This window comes from Salmo trutta, chromosome 18, assembly GCF_901001165.1.
Source record: "Salmo trutta chromosome 18, fSalTru1.1, whole genome shotgun sequence".
In the NCBI taxonomy this organism is placed as follows: Eukaryota; Metazoa; Chordata; class Actinopteri; order Salmoniformes; family Salmonidae; genus Salmo; species Salmo trutta.
The window spans coordinates 8,255,552-8,275,128 of NC_042974.1; the positions used below are offsets into that span (position 1 = coordinate 8,255,552).

Here is a 19,577-nt window from a genome sequence, read left to right on the forward strand (position 1 = left end):
GTTCCTGCTCACAGCATCCACCAACACACCAGCTCTCAAGATGTGTTCCTGCTCACAACATCCTACCAACACACGCATCCTACCAACACACTAGCTCTCTAGATGTGTTCATGCTCACAGCATCCCACCGACACACTAGCTCTCTAGATGTGTTCCTGCTCACAGCATCCCACCAATGCACTAGCTCTGTAGATTTGTTCCTGCTCACAGCATCCCACCAACACACTAGCTCTCTAGATGTGTTCCTGCTCACAGCATCCACCAACGCACCAGCTCTCTAGATGTGTCTCTGCTCACAGCATCCCACCGACACACTAGCTCTCTAGATGTGTTCCTGCTCACAGCATCCCACCAATGCACTAGCTCTGTAGATTTGTTCGTGCTCACAGCATCCCACCAACACACTAGCTCTCTAGGTGTTCCTGCTCACAGCATCCTACCAACACACCAGCTCTCTAGATGTGTTCCTGCTCACAGCATCCTACCGACACACTAGCTCTCTAGATTTGTTCCTGCTCAGAGCATCCTACCAACACACTAACTTTCTAGATGTGTCTCTGCACACAGCATCCCACCAACACACTAGCTCTCTAGATTTGTTCCTGCTCACAGGATCCTACCAACACACTAGCTCTCTAGATGTGTTCCTGCTCACATGGTAATGGCTTGTTTCTTTTGAAACACCACACCGACAGAGGTAAAAAAATTATCTAGAGCATTTGAGTAATGTTAAAATTGAATTGATTTGTGTAAACATTAGGAATGCATAATGAAAGTGCATGCTCAATGGGGGAATCCAATCTCCATTATCCTACTCATTTTGTGTCAGGGTCTTCTTTGCTTTGTCTCATTGCAGTAAAGTGATCCTAAAGTCCATCAATAAGACCAAAATGGAGGTACAGTACTGTAAGATGAGATCCTGACCACCGACATCCCATTGGATGGGATTGGTCGGAATCGTGGTCCAAAACTGGTCTTGAAAATCATGAAAATGGTCCAATGAAATTAATTATGTAATTAACCCAAAGCATCCAAAGATAAAGAATAACGATCTGAAGGACTTTCGTTAAAGAGGGTCGACTGATGTGCTTTAGGCATTCTCTCTTATAACCATTTGTTTTCTGTCCGTTATACTGTGTCAGAGGGGTGGGGGGTTGTTAATGCCTACCCAGGGCAGTCCAGTCTACATGGACAGTCCCATGTAGACCATAGGGAGTCATCGATCGATCCAATACGAGCTAGCTGACTTCCACTGTGGGAGCATTTTTGCTAGTCTTCCTTAGTCTGTTTTTTTTTCTTGTAAAAATAACTTATTTTGCCCTTTTTTACTCTGTTACTAACATGCTTTGAAAAACAACTAACATGTCATTCATGGAATGTGTCATACTACTAACCAATATATATTTTTTACGTTTATTAACAACAACAACAATGTGCTAACTTTTGGTAGTTAACCATCATCTCTTTTTTGAGTAACTATCGTTATTCTGTTGACAGTTTTTCATTTCCTTTCTCCCCCCTCTCCACAAAGCACTCAGGCATTGGACACGCTATGGTAAACAAACTCCATTGTTCGGTAGATATCATTCTAATTGTTTCTTAGTTTGGGTTTGCCGTGTGTTTCTTTTCTATCTTTTCTTACTGTAGACGTCATTAACAAAAAAAGGGGAACTGCGGTTGGTACTCTTTCTGCTTACCTTTTGACCTTCTTTTTATTTTGAAACTATTTTCATCCGTTGGTTGGATTTCACCACTTCCTGTTATTTTTACTTCCTGTATCCCGTCCAATCACATTTTTAGGAGCATCGTTTCAAGCCTTTTGCATCAAGCAGTGGTTATCAAAGGAGGACCAATGTCTGTCTCTTGCCTGGCTGGCCTGATGCTCATTGGCTCAGCCAGTGATCTATTTCCCATTCACTCTGCATGGCATGCACTCTGAATGCTGTTCTGTACGCTGCACATGCTCAAACTACCCACTATTCGTCCAGGCCAGCTGTCATTTTCATTGGTGCTTTTTCTTCTGGTCCTTGCTGGTGATTTTTCATCATCTGCTTCTGCATGCATCCGACACGAGCGCAAAGTGTCAGATTAAATCGATTAGCAAACACTATCTTGGGAAAATGTTATTTTTGTGTGCTTGCATGCAAAAAGAATATACTAAAACGCCTTACTTTTGCATTTCATTAACCAAACGCTAAACATGTGGTTGTGGCTTCTACTTGCTTGTTACTTTCTATATGTAACCCACTTGCACGCTATAGTTTTTTTTCTGAAAACATACTGCTGAGTAACTTTTACTAATATGTAAACTTAGCAAAACTAACCTAGATAACATTCTACTAACACCATTTTTGTGTCTGCTGAAATTACTTTGAGTTGCAGTAGGGGCTAACTTACTAACACACAGTCTGGGGCAACTAAATAACTCCCTAGCTAACTAGCTTTATCATTCCCTTGGAGGGCTAGCCATCTACTTCTCAAACTACTAATCCTAAAGTGGACAAAATAAACCAAAAACAAGAAAATAAAAAAACAGACATGAAAATGGGTTTCTACAATCTTTACCAAACATCTATAGAAGAACAATTATACTATCAGAAGACAATGAAAGAGGCAAAATGCCGCTGGACTGAGAGCTCTGATAGGCTATCAGAGTATAGCGTGTCCTTTCCCTGTGCTTTGTTGTCTAGGTAACTATATCCGTGGATGGGATACTGACCACCACAGGGTATACTCAAGAAGACTACACCATGCTAGGCTCCGATGACTTTTTCTATGTTGGCGGGAGTCCTAGCACGGCTGACCTGCCTGGATCACCTGTTAGCAACAACTTTATGGGTTGTCTGAAAGAGGTAAACACCCACACACTGCACAGTGCTCTCAGGGTAGAGGGAGTGGGCATCACACCACACACTGCACAGTGCTCTCAGGGTAGAGGGAGTGGGCATCACACCACACACTGCACAGTGCTCTCAGGGTAGAGGGAGTGGAGTGTACAGTACATCACTTGGTACACGCAAGAATGTACTTTGTTGGATGTATTTTCTTCTTAATGCGTTTGAGCCATCAGTTGTGTTGAGAAGGTAGGGGTGGTTTACAGAAGATAGCCCTATTTGTAGGTGTGTCCAACTGTTTGACTGGTACTGGATATATATTTTAAAGGGGATTAAAGGAATAGAAAAGGCATATGCTTCACTTTGGCAGGGGACTCGAGCCAGAGGCATCATGCCCATAGAATGCACAGGGGCACGTGCCCCCTCAGATTTTAACTTTTAAAACATTTATTTTAGTTTTTTGCCTGCGAGCAATTTTATGAAGCTTGCTTAAGCTAGGCCAGATAGGTTCCCTATCTCCCAACGTCATAACATTTCAGGCTATCAATCAAGTTAGAGTGACTAGCTTGTCTAACTATCTTACCTGGCATGCCTGCTGGCAAGGTTGGTAGACGTTCAAAAAGCAAGAAATAACTAAATGTACTGAATAAGTCTCACATTCCTTTAAATATTTTACCCAGAGCTTAGCAGAGAAGCATTTTCCGCTTCTTAAAAAAACACCGGTCAGGATGATACAGAATGCTCAAGAGGGATTCTTAGATATGTGGACAAATATACATATTTTTTTTACATGGAGTTAAGCACAATGATTATAGCTCTAGATTGCAGGAAAAAAGCTGTTGCAGGTGTTTGAAAAATTGTAAATTCTCCAATTTACGGACGGGAGGGATGAAGCCCCTCCAGACCACACCCCTCTGGACCACCCCCAGTCATTCTCACATATATTGTTCCCCCTCAGATTTTTGGGGAGCATGATGCCCCTTGTTGAAAGTCAGTGCCAAATCTGTCCCAACACTCCATACATCTCCCTGTCATACCGCAGAGGGGGTGTTCCTGCCAAGACAATTTTGTTTTCAGAACCTAAAGCAAGAGTTCTAAATCGGTTACAAACTATTTTGGTGAACACACATGCTATATTTATGCGTTACAATCAAAAGATAGACGCTGTGCCGTTTCAGGATCTGTCAATTCAAGATCTGACAGTTCTCTGTAGTTTCCAAAGAATTTTTCGCAATAATATTATACATAGAGCATATTGAAGATATTCATCCATCCTGGACCATGCTGATAAAGGGAGTTGTTTCAATTTTCCCTTTCTACCTTATTTTCTGCTAAATATTACATTGGGTGCTTAATGGGATGCTGACCCCAAAAATATTTTTCACATCAGCAGACACCAAGGAATACAGGTACTCTCGAGAATTGACATCAGCAGCCACCAAAGAATACAGTGTACTCTCGAGAAGTGACATCAGCAGCCACCAAGGAATACAGTCTACTCTCGAGAAGTGACATCAGCAGCCACCAAAGAATACAGTGTACTCTCGAGAAGTGACATCAGCAGCCACCAGGAAATACAGTCTACTCTCGAGGCGTGACATCAGTAGCCACCAAGAAATACAGTCTACTCTCGAAATGTGACATCACCTCCCATTCTCTTCCCTCCTCGTCTCTTTTTTCTTTATTATTTTTACCACCATCTGTCTCTGTCTCTGTCTCTCTCTCTTGCTCGCTCTCTCTCTCTCTCTCTCTCGCTCTCTCTTTTCAGTAGCTTTTCCCCTTCTCTTCCTCCTGTAGAGTTCTACATTTCTCCTTTTCTTCTCTCCTCCCCCCAGCCAAGGGTGTCATCCTCATGAAACCTAACAGAAAAGTTATCATGAAACCTAACAGAAAAGTTATCATGAAACAGTCTTAATGAGCAGTCAGGGTGCAGACCACATGTCCATGCTCCATCTCTTCCTCGTTAGGGCTAGGAGCTCGTTAGGGGCTAGAGCTCATTAAGGGGTTCTATCTCATTAGGGGCATGCATGTCTTCGTTAGAGGGGTGCTTCTGAGATGATACATGGATCCGCATCATAAATGGCATGCTATTGCCATAGAGTTCTGGTCAAAACGAAGGCTCTATGTAGGGAATAGGGTGCCATTTGGGATTCAGGCATGGTGTAAACACTGCCATCTGGTTGGTGGTGCCCTCCTTGCAGTCTGCTAGTGTGTGTCCCCAATGGCACCCTATTCCTTATATGGTGAAAAACTTTTGACCAGAGTAGAGAATATGGATTAAGGTAGAATTTGGGCTGCACAGCTAGTCCTGTCAGTCCACCACACCACAGGGGGGCACACTAGAGAAAAACAAAAATCCTCCCTAGTCTTCTGTGTTTTTCTAGGCTGGGATCAAGGATGGAGTGTGCTGTCAGTTGGCAGTGATGAATGCTACATATAGTTGCTATGAAGTGTCCCAGAGGAAGAGAGCCTAGATGGGATACAGTTTTGTCAAATTGACGTCAAAAGTAGCTAACCCTTACCCTTTTGCTAACATTAACCGAATTCTCTGAACCTGCTACAATCATTATCTTAACCTGCTGCATAAGTGCTCCTAAATCTGCTACAAAAAGTCAACTTTGACAGAAGCTGTATCTTTTCTAGACAAAACCCTGTTCTGTAGGCAATGGTCACAGGAAGATGACATATGACATATGGTCAAGCAGTGGTTCCTGTGGCGTAACACTGTCCATCTCAAGTTCAATGTTTCAGTACGTGTCTGCAGGTCCCAGTCTTAGCTGCTGCTATACTGCTCTATTGTCATGACAACGTGTTGACGTGTTAACCCTCGCAAGGTTGCCGAACCAGACGGCATCCCTAGCCGTGTCCTCAGAGCATGCGCAGACCAGCTGGCTGGTGTGTTTACGGACATATTCAACCCCTATCCCAGTCTGCTGTTCCCACCTGCTTCAAGAGGGACACAATTGTTCCTGTTCCCAAGAAAGCTAAGGTAACTGAGCTAAACAACTATCACAACTAACACTCACTTCCGTCATCATGAAGTGCTTTGAGAGACTAGTCAAGGATCATATCATCTCCACCCTACCTGATACCCTCAACCCACTCCAATTTGCTTACCACCCCAATACGTCCACATACGATGCAATCACAATCACACTGCACACTGCCCTAACCCATCTGGACAAGAGGAATACCTATGTAAGAATTCTGTTCATCGACTACAGCTCAGCATTTAACACCATAGTACCCTCCAAACTGACCCTGGGTCTCGACCCCGCCATGTGCAACTGGGTCCTGGACTTTCTGACAGGCCGCCCCCACGTGGTGAGTGTAGAAAACAACATCTCCACCCCGCTGATCCTCAACACTGGGGTCCCAGAAGGGTGCATTCTCAGCCCTCTCCTGTACTCCCTGTTCATCCATAACTGCGCGGCCATGCACGCCTCGAACGCTATCATCAAGTTTGCAGACGATACCACAGTGGTAGGCTTGATTACCAATAACAACGAGACGGCCTACAGGGAGGAGGTGAGGGCCCTCGGAGTGTGGTGTCAGGAAAATAACCTCACACTCAACGTCAAACAAAACAAAGGAGATGATCGTGGACTTCAGGAAACAGCAGATGGAGCACCCCACATCCACATCGACGGGACAGTAGCGGAGAAGGTGGGAAGTTTTAAGTTCCTCGGCGTACACATCACGGACAAACTGAAATGGTCCACCCACACAGACAGCATGGTGAAGAAGGCGCAACAGCGCCTCTTTAACCTCAGGAGGCTGAAGAAATTTGGCTTGTATCTTTCTCCTGTGACTGTAAGAGAACTGGAGGGAGGGAGGGAGAGAAAGAGAGAGGGAGAGAAAGAGAGAGGGAGAAAGCAAGAGAGAGGACGAGAGCACGAGAGAGAGAGTGAAAGAGAGGGGTAAAAGAGAGGGAGGGAAGAAGAGAGAGGGGGAGAATGAGGATGACATAGGCCTGCCCAAAGCTCCTTGGGCCCTATGTGTTGACTCAGAGGATCAATTGACCTTTATTGGCACAGCCTCTCCTTTCCTGGCTCCAGCTTTACTAAAGCCTCTCCTCTCCTGGCTCCAGCGTTACTAAAGCCTCTGTTCTCCTGGCTCCAGCGTTACTAAAGACTCTCCTCTCCTGGCTACAGCGTTACTAGAGCCTATCCTCTCCTGGCTCCAGCGTTACTAAAGACTCTCCTCTCCTGGCCTCAGTGTTACTAAAGCCTCTCCCCTCCTGCCTCCAGCGTCACTAAAGCCTCTCCTTTCCTGGCTTCAGCGTCACTAAAGCCTCTCATTTCCTGGCTCCAGCGTTACTAAAGACTCTCCTCTCCAGGCTCCAGCGTTACTAAAGCCTATCCTCTCCTGGCTCCAGCGTTACTAAAGACTCTCCTCTCCTGGCCTCAGCGTTACTAAAGCCTCTCCCCTCCTGGCTCCAGCGTCACTAAAGCCTCTCCTTTCCTGGCTTCAGCGTCACTAAAGCCTCTCATTTCCTGGCTCCAGTGTTACTAAAGCCTCTGGTTTCCTGGCTCCAGCGTTACTAAAGCCTCTCCTTTCCTGGCTCCAGCATTACTAAAGCGTCTCCTCTCCTGGCTCCAGCGTTACTAAAGCCTCTCCTTTCCTGGCTCCAGCGTTACTAAGTCTCTCCTTTCCTGGCTCCAGCATTACTAAAGCCTCTCTCTCTGCATTCTGCAGGCCCTCTCCCGTTCTCTCTCACTCAATTTCTCTCTCTCTCTTTTCGCTCTCTCTCAGTTCCTCTTTAGAGATATCATTCCCTCCCTCCCTCCCTCCCTCCCTCCACACACACCACTGCCAAGAGGTTTCATCTATTTTCATGGTGTATCTCTAAACATGGCTTGAAAATTCCACTTGGCTCCGTTACAGATTTCTGAATGACCTAACCTTTTATCAAGCTGTTTTTAAAACTATTACGCTCTGACCTAGGAGAGCTGTGTTTTCTCTGTTTAGTTAGGTCAGGGTGTGATAGGTGGCTGGGCATTCTATGTTTTGTGTTCTATGTTTTGGCCGGGTATGGTTTCCAATCAGAGGCAGCTATCATTCGTTGTCTCTGATTGGAAGCCATACTTAGGCAGCCTGTTTTTCCCTGTGTTTTCGTGGGATCTTGTTTTTGTGCAGCTGTGTTTATGCAGCCCCAGAACGTCACGTTTGTTTCAGTTTCACCTGTTTCTTGTTTTGTTCGGGTTCACTAATAAAATATGTGGAACTACCGGCACGCGGCACCTTGGCTGATTTATGACAGGGAATTCGAAGATAGCACTCGTGACAGAAGATCCCACCAAAAGAAAGCCAAGCAGTGTGCGCTCACCAGGAAGACGAGCGGGACCAAGCAGTGTGGATCAGAGGACTGGACCTGGGAAGAGATCCTGGATGGGGCAGGACCTTGGACAAGGCCGGGAGAGTATCGCCGCCCGCCGGAGGTGATGAAGGCGGAACGGCGATACTGGGAAGAAAGGCCAAGAGAGCTACAGGAGCCCGAGAGTCAGCGGACACATTTTTTTTGGGGGGGGGGGCACACGGGTAGATTGGCTAAGGCGGGTTTAAGACCTGACCCAACTCCCTGTGCTTACCGTGGGGAGCGAGTGACTGTACAAGCGCCGTGTTATGCGGTGGTGCGCACGGTGTCGCCCATGCGCACTCACAGCCCGGTGCGCTCGGTGCAAGCTCCTCACCGTTGTCATGCTAAGGTTGGCACTCAGCCAGCTTGGAGTATGCCCGCTCAACATTCCTGCCCTCCAGTGCGCCTCCAGAGCCCAGTACGTACTGTGCCTGCTCCGCGCACTCTTCCTCCAGTGCGCCACCATAGCCCAGTACATCCTGTGCCTGCTCCTCGCACTCTTCCTCCAGTGCGCCTCCATAGCCCAGTACGTCCTGTGCCTGCTTCGTGCACTCTCCCTCCAGTGCGCCTCCCTAGCCCGGTACATCCTGTGCCTGCTCCTTGCACTCCTCCTCCAGTACGCCTCCATAGCCCAGTACGGCCGGTGCCTGCTTTGAGCACTCGGTCCTCAGTGCGTCTCCCCAGTCCAGTGAGACTTGTTCCAGCTCCACGAATAAAGCCTCCAGTGATAATCGATGGTCCGAAGCCTGTAGAGATGATCCATGGCACGAAGCCTCCAGTGATGATCCAGGGCACGGAACCTGTATTGATGATCCAAGGCATGGAGCCTGCAACAACGCTCCTCAGTCCGGAACCTCCAGCGACGCTCCTCAGTTCAGAGCCTCCAGCGACGCTCCTCAGTCCGGAGCCTCCAGCGACATTCCTCAGTCCGGAGCCTCCAGCGATGCTCCTCAGTCCAGAGCCTCCAGCGATGCTCCTCAACCAGGAGCCTCCAGAGACGCTCCTCAGCCAGGAGCTTCCAGGGACGCTCCCCAGTCCGGATCCTCCAGCGACGCTCCCCAATCCGGAGCCTTCAACGAGGGTCTGCAGCCCTGAGTCTTCAGCGGCGGTCTGCAGCCCAGAGTCTTCAGCGGCGGTCTGCAGCCCAGAGTCTTCAGCGGCGGCCTTCAGCCCAGAGTCTTCAGCGGCGGTTGGCGTTCCAGTCAAATCAAATCAAATCAAATTTATTTATATAGCCCTTCGTACATCAGCTGAAATCTCAAAGTGCTGTACAGAAACCCAGCCTAAAACCCCAAACAGCAAGCAATGCATGTGAAAGAAGCACGGTGGCTGGGAAAAACTCCCTAGGAAAAACTCCTGAGAAAGGCCAAAAACCTAGGAAGAAACCTAGAGAGGAACCAGGCTATGAGGGGTGGCCAGTCCTCTTCTGGCTGTGCCGGGTGGATATTATAACAGAACATGGTCAAGATGTTAAAATGTTCGTAAATGACCAGCATGGTCAAATAATAATAATCATAGTAATTGTCGAGGGTGCAACAAGCACGTCCGGTGAACAGGTCAGGGTTCCGTAGCCGCAGGCAGAACAGTTGAAACTGGAGCAGCAGCATGGCCAGGTGGACTGGGGACAGCAAGGAGTCATCATGCCAGGTAGTCCTAAGGCTCAGGTCCTCCGAGAGAAAGAAAGAAAGAAAGAAAGAAAGAAAGAGAGAATTAGAGAGAGCATATTTACATTCACACAGGACACTGGATAAGACAAGAGAATACTCCAGATGTAACAGACTGACCCTAGCCCCCCGACACATAAACTACTGCAGCATAAATACTGGAGGCTGAGACAGGAGGGATCAGAAGACACTGTGGCCCCATCCGATGATACCCCCGGACAGGGCCAAACAGGCAGGATATAACCCCACCCACTTTGCCAAAGCACAGCCCCCACACCACTAGAGGGATATCTACAACCACCAACTTACCGTCCGAAGACAAGGCCGAGTATAGCCCACAAAGATGTCCGCCACGGCACAACCCAAGGGGGGGGCGCCAACCCAGACAGGAAGACCACGTCAGTGGCTCAACCTACTCAAGTGACGCACCCCTCCCATGGACGGCATGGAAGAACACCAGTAAGTCAGTGACTCAGCCCCTGTAAAAGGGTTAGAGGCAGAGAATCCCAGTGGGAAGAGGGGAACCGACAAGGCAGAGACAGCAAGGGCGGTTCGTTGCTCCAGCCTTTCCGTTCACCTCCGGCGGTGATCCACGGACTGGTTCCTCCGGACACACAGAAGCGGGGGGATCAGTGGGCGGGGGGGGGGTGCTACGCCTGGAACCAGGGCCGCCGCCAATTATAGATGCCCACCCGGGCCCTCCCCAATAGGTTCAGGTTCGCGGCCGGGAGTCTGCACCTTGGGGGGGGGGGGTACTGTCATGCTCTGACCTAGGAGAGCTGTGTTTTCTCTGTTTAGTTAGGTCAGGGTGTGATAGGTGGGTGGGCATTCTATGTTTTGTGTTCTATGTTTTGGCCGGGTATGGTTTCCAATCAGAGGCAGCTGTCATTCATTGTCTCTGATTGGAAGCCATACTTAGGCAGCCTGTTTTTCCCTGTGTTTTCATGGGATCTTGTTTTTGTGCAGCTGTGTTTGTGCAGCCACAGAACGTCACGTTTGTTTCAGTTTCACCTGTTTCTTGTTTTGTTCGGGTTCACTAATAAAATATGTGGAACTACCAGCATGCTGCGCCTTGGCTGATTTATGACAGGGAATTCAAAGATAGCACTCATGACACTGTTTCTCAAAGAGATCAGATGAAATATCAAGATGCAAAATATTAGAACTGCATCCAATTCAGTTAGTTGTCTGTACTAGTGTAGAGTTTTATTATTATAAAGGTTTCCAATTGTCTCTGATGAAACTTTCCCTGTACAGCAGTACTGTATTAAAAAGTTTAAAAAGGCTTCTACGGTTTGTAATTTCCACTTTAAAATGTTATAATTGATTTGCCGTAATGACAAATGTATCAACCCTTCCAAAAAATACCCATTACCATATTTTCCTGCTGTAGAAGATCCTACATCTGTACTGTCCTGTAGTGGTCTTCTGTAGCTCAATTGGTAGAGCATGCAATGGCAGGATAGTGGGTTCGATTCCCGGGACTACCCACAAGTAAGTTGTATGTAAGCATGACTGTATATCACTTTCAATTAGAGCAAAAGCCATAAGGCATATATTATATTAGACAGTATAATGGTGCTGGAGCACCGTAGAGTCAACTACAGTACAGTCACTACTGAAGCACCGTAGAGACAACTACATCGGTCCCGTGTGGCTCAGTTGGTAGAGCATGGTGTTTGCAACGCCAGGGTTGTGGGTTTGCTTCCCATGGGGGACCAGTACAGGGAAAAAATGTATGAAATGTATGCATTCACTACTGTAAGTCGCTCTGGATAAGAGCATCTGCTAAATGACTAAAATGTAAATGTAAAGTCACTACTGAAGCTCTGTAGAGACAACTACAGTACAGTCACTACTGAAGCACTGTAGAGACAACTACAGTACAGTACAGTCACTACTGAGGATCTGTAGAGACAACTACAGTACAGTCACTACTGACTTGTCTAATTGTCATGCCCTGCTCTGCTCTCCTCCATAGATTTCACTCCAAAATATACAGATAAATAGGTAAATGGCTGCTGTTCAGTGAGAAATACAACACACACAGACAGATAAACAAAGCTCCTTACTAACATGCTCCCACCAGAGCTGAGCCTGTTTTCAGGTGAATACCAAGCATAACAAGGAAACAACTGCATTGTTTTCCCACCATTAAAACCCATCCAACATGAGCCGTTTGGCCGTACAGCATCTTCATACCACACAGGCGTGCTACGTCCACATATATTTGTAATTACCAAAACAGATAGCTGTAGTTTTTGCAATGTTTTTTATTTTATTTTTCAACTTGGTCCTTACCTCAATCCGGTGTCCGTCAGATTGAGGCACAATTGGAGAGGGGAGAGGGGAGAGAGGAGAGAGGAGAGGGGAGAGAGGGAGAGAGTGTTATTTCTCTGCACCCCTGCGGGACACTGTTAAAGACGTAGCTCCTACTGAGCCTAGCTGTCGACACAACCTTAGCTTCACATTGAATATTGATTTGGCGTTCAAAGGAAACATTTTTAAAGGACCAGGAACAGTGTCATGTCATATAGATTAGATGAAGATTATGCCACATCATTTCTCCACACTCATTTTCCTAACACTATAACTGTTCTGTTGTTCACACTTTGCTGTTTGTTGAGCTACAGTATTATTTATTGTATTCACAAAAACCTTATAGATTAAGAGTCAGAATCTGTATTCACAAAAAATGTATAGATTAAGAGTCCGCATCTGTATTCACTAAACCCTTATACATTAAGTCAGAATCTGTATTCACAAAACCCTTACAGAGTATATCAGAATCTGTATTTACAAAACCCTTAAAGATTAAGTCGTCATCTGTATTTACAAAGACTTTATAGATTAAATCAGAATCTGTATTTACAAAAACCTTATAGATTAAGAGTCAGAATATGTATTTACTAAAGCATTATAGATTAAGTCAGAATCTGTATTCACAAAACCCTTAAAGATTAAGTCAGAATCTGTATTCTGTCACGACCTGACCATAGAAAGCTTTTATTTTCTATGGTAGAGTAGGTCAGGGCGTGACTGGGAGGTTGTTCTAGTTGATATTTTCTATGTGGGGTTCTAGGTTTATTTTCTATGTTGGTGATTTGTATGATTCCCAATTAGAGGCAGCTGGTTATCGCTGTCTCTAATTGGGGATCATGCTTAAGTAGCATTTTTTCCACCTGTGGGTTATGGGATAAATAATATGGAACTCAACATTCGCTGTGCCTTGGTCCGTCTATACACACGAACGTGACATATTCAAAAGCCTTGGCTATAAATGAAGTCAATACTATAACACATTTATAATGACCACTTCTTCTACCATTTATTTTGGGAGTTCTCCCTGTTCCTAATGGTGTATAATCACTAAAGACAACTCTGAGAGGAAGATAATAGGAAGATATTGTAGTCTGTGCAGCTAGGGGAGCCATCTACACTACTGTGTGTGTGTCTCAAATGGCACCCTATTCCCTACATAGTGTAGTACTTTTGACCAGCCCATAGTTTTGGTAAGAAAGTAGTGCACTTTAAAGGGAATGGGGTGCCATTTGGGATGCTGACACTCTCTGGGAGGCCACCCAACAACAGTACTCCATTCATTCTCCTTACACTATATCAAAGATGACACACTGGATTACTCTCTGTGGCATCATCCCAAATGGCATAGGGATCTTTTCAAAAGTAATGCATACTATAGGGAACTGGATGTCATATAGGACGCAGATCTTACACTATATAAAACATGCCAAACTCTCTAACTGTCTGCTATTATCCTCTTACGATACTTGGTATTTAATTTCAGATACCTCAACAAAGCATAATAAGATTGTTCACTTGGTCAATTTTATTCAGTGCAATATGGTACTGTACAGTGATGCTTGTCATCAATGTTTGGGGTGGCAGGTAGCCTAGTGGTTAGAGTGTTGGGCCAGTAACCGAAAGTGTTGCTAAATCGAATCCCCGAGTTGACAAGGTAAATATCTGTCGTTCTGCCCATGAACAAGGCAGTTAACCCACTGTTGCTATGCCGTCATTTAAAATATGATTTTGTTCTTAACTGACTTGCCTAGTTAAATAAAGGTTAAAAAAAATGTTTAGTGGACTTTTATCCCTCCTTAATGGCATTATAGCTTGGTATTTAATGAAGTACTGCTGATTCAGCTTTAGCCTAGCCGCTGGTAAAGAGTAGTGCACTACATAGGAAATAGGGTGCAATTTGGGACGCAGCCTCTTTAGTCCTCCTGTCAGCTCCTGTGTGTGTGTGTGTGTGTGTGTGTGTGTGTGTGTGTGTGTGTGTGTGTGGACATGTTTAACTATACATATGGGGTCCAGAAGTCCCCACAACAAAAATGTTGGTCCCCACAAGGTCAAATGCTATTTCTAGGGGGTTTAGGTTTAAGGTTAAAATTGGTGTTAGGGTTAGAATTAGGTTTAGGGTTAGGGTTAGGAGCTAGGGTTAGTTTTAGGGTTTGGGTTTTAGGAGCTAGGGTTAGTTTTAGAGTTATGGTTAGGAGCTAGGGTTAGTTTTAGGGTTAGGGTTAGGAGCTAGGGTTGGTTTTAGGGTTAGGAGCTAGGGTTAGTTTTAGGGTTAGCGTTAGGTGCTTGGGTTAGTTTTAGGGTTAGGGTTAGATTTAGATTTAGGGTTAAGGTTAGGTTTTGGGTTAAGGTTCAGGTTAGGGTTAAGGTTAGGGTTAGGGTTAGGGGTTAGGGAAAATAGGATTTTTAATGGGACTGAATTGTATGTCCCTTCAAGGTTAGCTGCGCAAGACTGTGTGTGTGTGTGTGTGTGTGTGTGTGTGTGTGTGAGTGAGAGAGAGAGAGAGAGAGAGAGAGAGAGAGAGAGCTTAATGAATTTAGATGGCTATAGATTGGTAGTGAGAGGCACATCCATCATCAGCAGGGTATATTTTAATCAGGTTTCCTGTTGAGGCCTTAATTAGCGTTTTTACTGCAACACCTGCATCGTGTACAGCTGTTAGCTCTCATCACTCTCCGTCTCTCTCTTCACAAACACTTCCCTACCTCCCTACTTCCACACAGACCCACAGACTTAGCCATCTCCCTCCCTCCACACACTTAGCAACCTCCGTCCCTCTTCACAGACCCACTCACTTAGCCACCTCCGTCCCTCCTTACAGACCCACACACTTAGCCACCTCCCTCCTTCCACACAGACCCACACACTTTGCCACCTCCCTAGAGTACCTACCTACATTACCTACCTACAGTACCAGCATGTTTTACTGCAACACTTGTTCACTCTCCATCTCTCACTTAACAAATACATCCAACAACTCCCTTCCTCCCTCCCTCCCACTGACCGACCGACCGACCGACCGACCGACCGACCGACCGACCGACCGACCGACCGACCTACCTACCTACCTACCTACCTATCTACTTAACCACCCACCCCAAGCCAAGGCATTTGCTCAGGGAGTTAACCCAAGTCTTCATTTTTCAATCAAGGCTATACTAATCACAAAAGGGTGGTTCACCAAACCACCTCGGTTACGGCCACTTCTTTGCCTAAATATGGCCTCCCTGCTACACTAATGCCCTGATCCACTGTGCTGTGTTGTGCCCCACTGTTGCCTCAGGTGGACCGAGGTGAAAGGTAGTGCCACAGTAGAGCTACAGCAGCTCGTCACGCACGGGTGGGCCAAGCAGGACCCTAGTTAGAGTCCTGCAAAAACTGCTGACATGGCTGCTGCTACGGGTCCTGAGGGAACAAGACTGTGGTCTCCACTCAGGTTACAAACCAGAGCATATCGCATCACACACAACACAGCTCTGCTGCTATTTGCAATAAGAGAAAATTGTCCTTTTTATGTACAGTACAAAACAATATACATTTTTTTTAACCTTTATTTTAACATGGAGTCCCATTGAGGCCAAGGTCTCTTTTGCAGGAGCCCTGCATGACAAGACCAGCAGCAATTACACATAAACAAAGCGGGTGAGGCTGGGGGAACAAGACAGTGTTCTGAAGGTCCTGGGGGAACAATACAGTGGTCTGAGGGTCCTGGGGGAACAATGCAGTGTTCTGAAGTTCCTGGGGGGACAAGACACTGGTCTGAAGGTCCTGGGAGAACAAGACAGTGGTCTGTCTGCATTAGTACCAAACATAGCTACCTTCCTGAGTTTCATGTCATTACACATCACAGCGCTATACAGTAAAGCTAATTGAAAGCTAAATAATGTACCTTTTTACAAAACTATACACAAAGGTCAATAACATATGATAACATAGATAAACATTCTTAAGTTCAAATTTTTCTGTATTGATTACTGAATACATATATTGTTGTAATTTCCTGTAAAAAGTCAGATCGTTGTGAAATTGCATTTCAATTACATTCAAATTATGCCCTTTTCAAAAGCTCTGCAAAATATGCCAGTTTTCAAAGGTTGAGGCTGCAATAGTTTATTCTGATACAGGTCTCGATTTATCTCAAGTTAATGTTTACATTCAAAAGAGGAAATGACATATGCTTTTCTCAAAGCGTTTTTACTTCTCCAAGTGATTGGGTTCTGCAAAAATAATTCTGACTGACACACACATACACTTCCAAACATGGGGTGCATACAAAATAGAACGCTTTAAAGTGCACTACCTTTGGCCAGTAGTGCACTATTTAAGGAATATTGTACAATTTCTGGTCATACACTTCCAAAGACTGTCTGTGTTCTAAATGGCACCCTATTTACTATATATAGCATTACTTTTGGCCAGATGGATGAACTGTTTCTCCCTTCCCTTCCCCTTTCCTCCCTCCATCAACCTAGGTTGTGTACAAAAACAACGACGTGCGGCTCGAGCTGTCCAGGATGGCCAAACTGGGTGATGCCAAGATGAAGGTTCATGGCATCGTGGCTTTCAAATGTGAGAACGTGGCAACCCTTGACCCCATCACCTTCGAGACCCCAGAGTCCTTCATAACTCTCAATAAATGGAACGCCAAGAAGACAGGCTCCATCTCCTTTGACTTCCGTACCACAGAGCCCAGCGGGCTTCTCCTCTTCAGCCACGGCAAGCTCAAACAGGCCCCCAAGGTGATTACAATATTATTTTCTTAAATAATTTTACATTTTTTGCTTGTTTTATGATATTATATTCATCCTGATTTCTTTTTTTATCTTAACTTTTTTACTGTGTGTTGGGTCTCTAAATGATCTTTAAATAAAGTTTGATTTAATTGAATTCAAGGATTCCAAGAGCCCCCTGACGTTGAAGGTGGACTTCTTTGCCATCGAGATGCTGGAAGGACACCTGTATTTACTGCTGGACATGGGGTCCGGGACCACCAAGACCAGGGCCGTCAACAAGAAGGTCAACGATGGGGAGTGGTACCATGTAGACTTCCAACGGGACGGACGATCAGGTAATGATATTTTATTTTGTTGTCATTGGTGTTATGGATTTTGGAGGTGGCCATAGTGTCTTGATTTGAGTCTTTAATCATTCTAAGGTTATCCTGTTCAAATCAAATCAAATTGTATTGGTCACATACACATGGTTAGCAGATGTTAATGTGAGTGTAGCGAAATGCTGTGCTTCTAGTTCCGACAGGGCAGTAATATCTAACAAGTAATGTAACAATTTCACAACAACTACCTTATACACGCAAGTGTAAAGGAATGAATAAGAATAAGTACAAATAAATATATGGACAAGAGATGGCCGTGTGGCATAGGCAAGATGCAGTAGATGGTATAGAGTACAGTATATACATATGAGATGAGTAATGTAGGGTATGTAAACATTATATAAAGTGGCATTGTTGAAGGGGACTGGTGATACATTTATTACATCTAATTATTAATTATTAAAGTACAAGAGATTTGAGTCTGTATGTTGGCAGCAGCCACTCAATGTTAGTGATGGCTGTTTAACAGCCTGATGGCCTTGAGAGAGAAGCTGATTTTCAGACTCTCGGTCCCAGCTTTGATGCACCTGTACTGACCTTGCCTTCTGGATGATAGTGGGGTGAACAGGCAGTGGCTCGGGTGGTTGTTATCCTTGATTATCTTTTTGGCCTTCCTGTGACATTGGGTAATGTATGTGTCCTGGAGGGCAGGTAGCTTGCCCCCGGCGATGCGTTGTACAGACCTCACTACCCTCTGGAGAGCCTTACGGTTGTGGGCTGAGCAGTTGCCATACCAGTCGGTGATAAGGCCAGAAGGTATGCTCTCGATTGTGCATCTGTAAAAGTTTGTGAGTGTTTTTGGTGACAAGCAAAATTTCTTCAGCCTCCTGACGTTGAAGAGGTGCTGTTGCGCCTTCTTCACCACGCTGTCTGTGTGGGTGGACCATTTCAGTTTGTCCGTGATGTGTACGCGGAGGAACTTAACTTTCTACCTTCTCTACTGCTGTCCCGTTGATGTGGATGTGGGGTGCTCCCTCTGATGTTTCCTGAAGTCCACGATCATCTCCTTTGTGTGAGGTTATTTTCCTGACACCACACTCTGAGGGCCCTCATCTTCTCCCTGTAGGCCGTCTCGTCGTTGTTTGTAATAAAGCCTACCACTGTAGTGTCGTCTGCAAACTTGATAATTGAGTTGGAGGCGTGCATGGCCACGCAGTCATGGGGGAACAGGGAGTACAGGAGAGGGCTGAGAATGCACCCTTGTGGAGCCCCAGTGTTGTGGATCAGCGAGGTGGAGATGTTGTTTCCTACCCTCACCACCTGGGGCGGCCCGTCAGAAAGTCCAGGACCCAGTTGCACAGGGCGGGGTTCACAGATGAACAGCATTCTTACATAGGTATTCCTCTTGTCCAGATGGGTTAGGGCAGTGCGCAGTGGGATTGCGATTGCGTCGTATGTGGACCTATTGGGGTGGTAAGCAAATTGGAGTGGGTCAAGGGTATCAGGTAGTGTGGAGATGATATTATCCTTGACTAGTCTCTCAAAGCACTTCATGATGACAGAAGTGAGTGCTACAGGGCGATAGTCGTTTAGCTCAGTTACCTTAGCTTTCTTGGGAACAGGAACAATGGTGGCCATCTTGAAGCATGTGGGTACAGCAGACTGGGATACGGATTGATTGAATACGTACGTAAACACACCAGTCAGCTGGTCTGTGCACGCTCTGAGGACCCGGCTGGGGATGCCGTCTGGGCCGGCAGCCTTGCGAGTGTCAACACGTATAAATGTTTTACTCACGTTGGCCACGGTGATGGAGAGTCCAACAGGTTTCGGTAGCGGGCCGTGTCAGTGTCACTGTATTGTCCCCAAAGCGAGCAAAGAGGTTGTTTAATTTGTCTGGGAGCAAGACGTCGGTGTCCGCGATGGGGCTGGATTTCGTTTTGAAATCCGTGATTGACTGTAGACCCTGCCGCATACGTCTCGTGTTTTAGCCATTGAATTGCGACTCTACTTTGTCTCTATACTTGTCACGTCCTGGCCAGTATAAAGGTTAATTAGTATTGTAGTTTGGTCAGGACGTGGCAGAGGGTATTTGTTTTATGTGGTTCAGGGTGGTGTGTTTGTTTAAAGGGTGTATGATTTAGTATTTCCGGGGTTTTGGTTTATGGTCTAGGTTTATGTATGTCTATGTGGAATCTAGTGAGTGTAAGTCTATGGGTGATTAATTGGGGTTGGGACTCTCAATTGAAGGCAGGTGTTTTCTCTTTGCCTTTGATTGAGAGTCCCATATATTGGGGTGTGTTTGTGATCGTGGGTGATTGTTCTGTGTTGAGCCTTATGCTTTGCC

The 19,577-nt window shown here is 45.8% G+C and overlaps 1 protein-coding gene across 17 annotated transcripts in view; it reads left to right on the forward strand.

The window, feature by feature from the left end:
* The window catches only part of LOC115152808 (neurexin-1a), a 758,004-nt gene that overhangs the window by 236,893 nt on the left and 501,534 nt on the right, over positions 1-19,577 (forward strand). For 12 of the 17 annotated variants that reach the window (XM_029697621.1, XM_029697623.1, XM_029697634.1 and 9 more), the window contains 4 exons: positions 1,532-1,555; positions 2,691-2,852; positions 16,650-16,916; positions 17,071-17,245. In XM_029697621.1, the coding sequence (XP_029553481.1) occupies positions 1,532-1,555; positions 2,691-2,852; positions 16,650-16,916; positions 17,071-17,245 (628 nt within the window). The remainder of the gene's footprint in view (positions 1-1,531; positions 1,556-2,690; positions 2,853-16,649; positions 16,917-17,070; positions 17,246-19,577) is intronic. The other 5 variants (XM_029697625.1, XM_029697633.1, XM_029697636.1 and 2 more) reach the window with 1 other exon arrangement.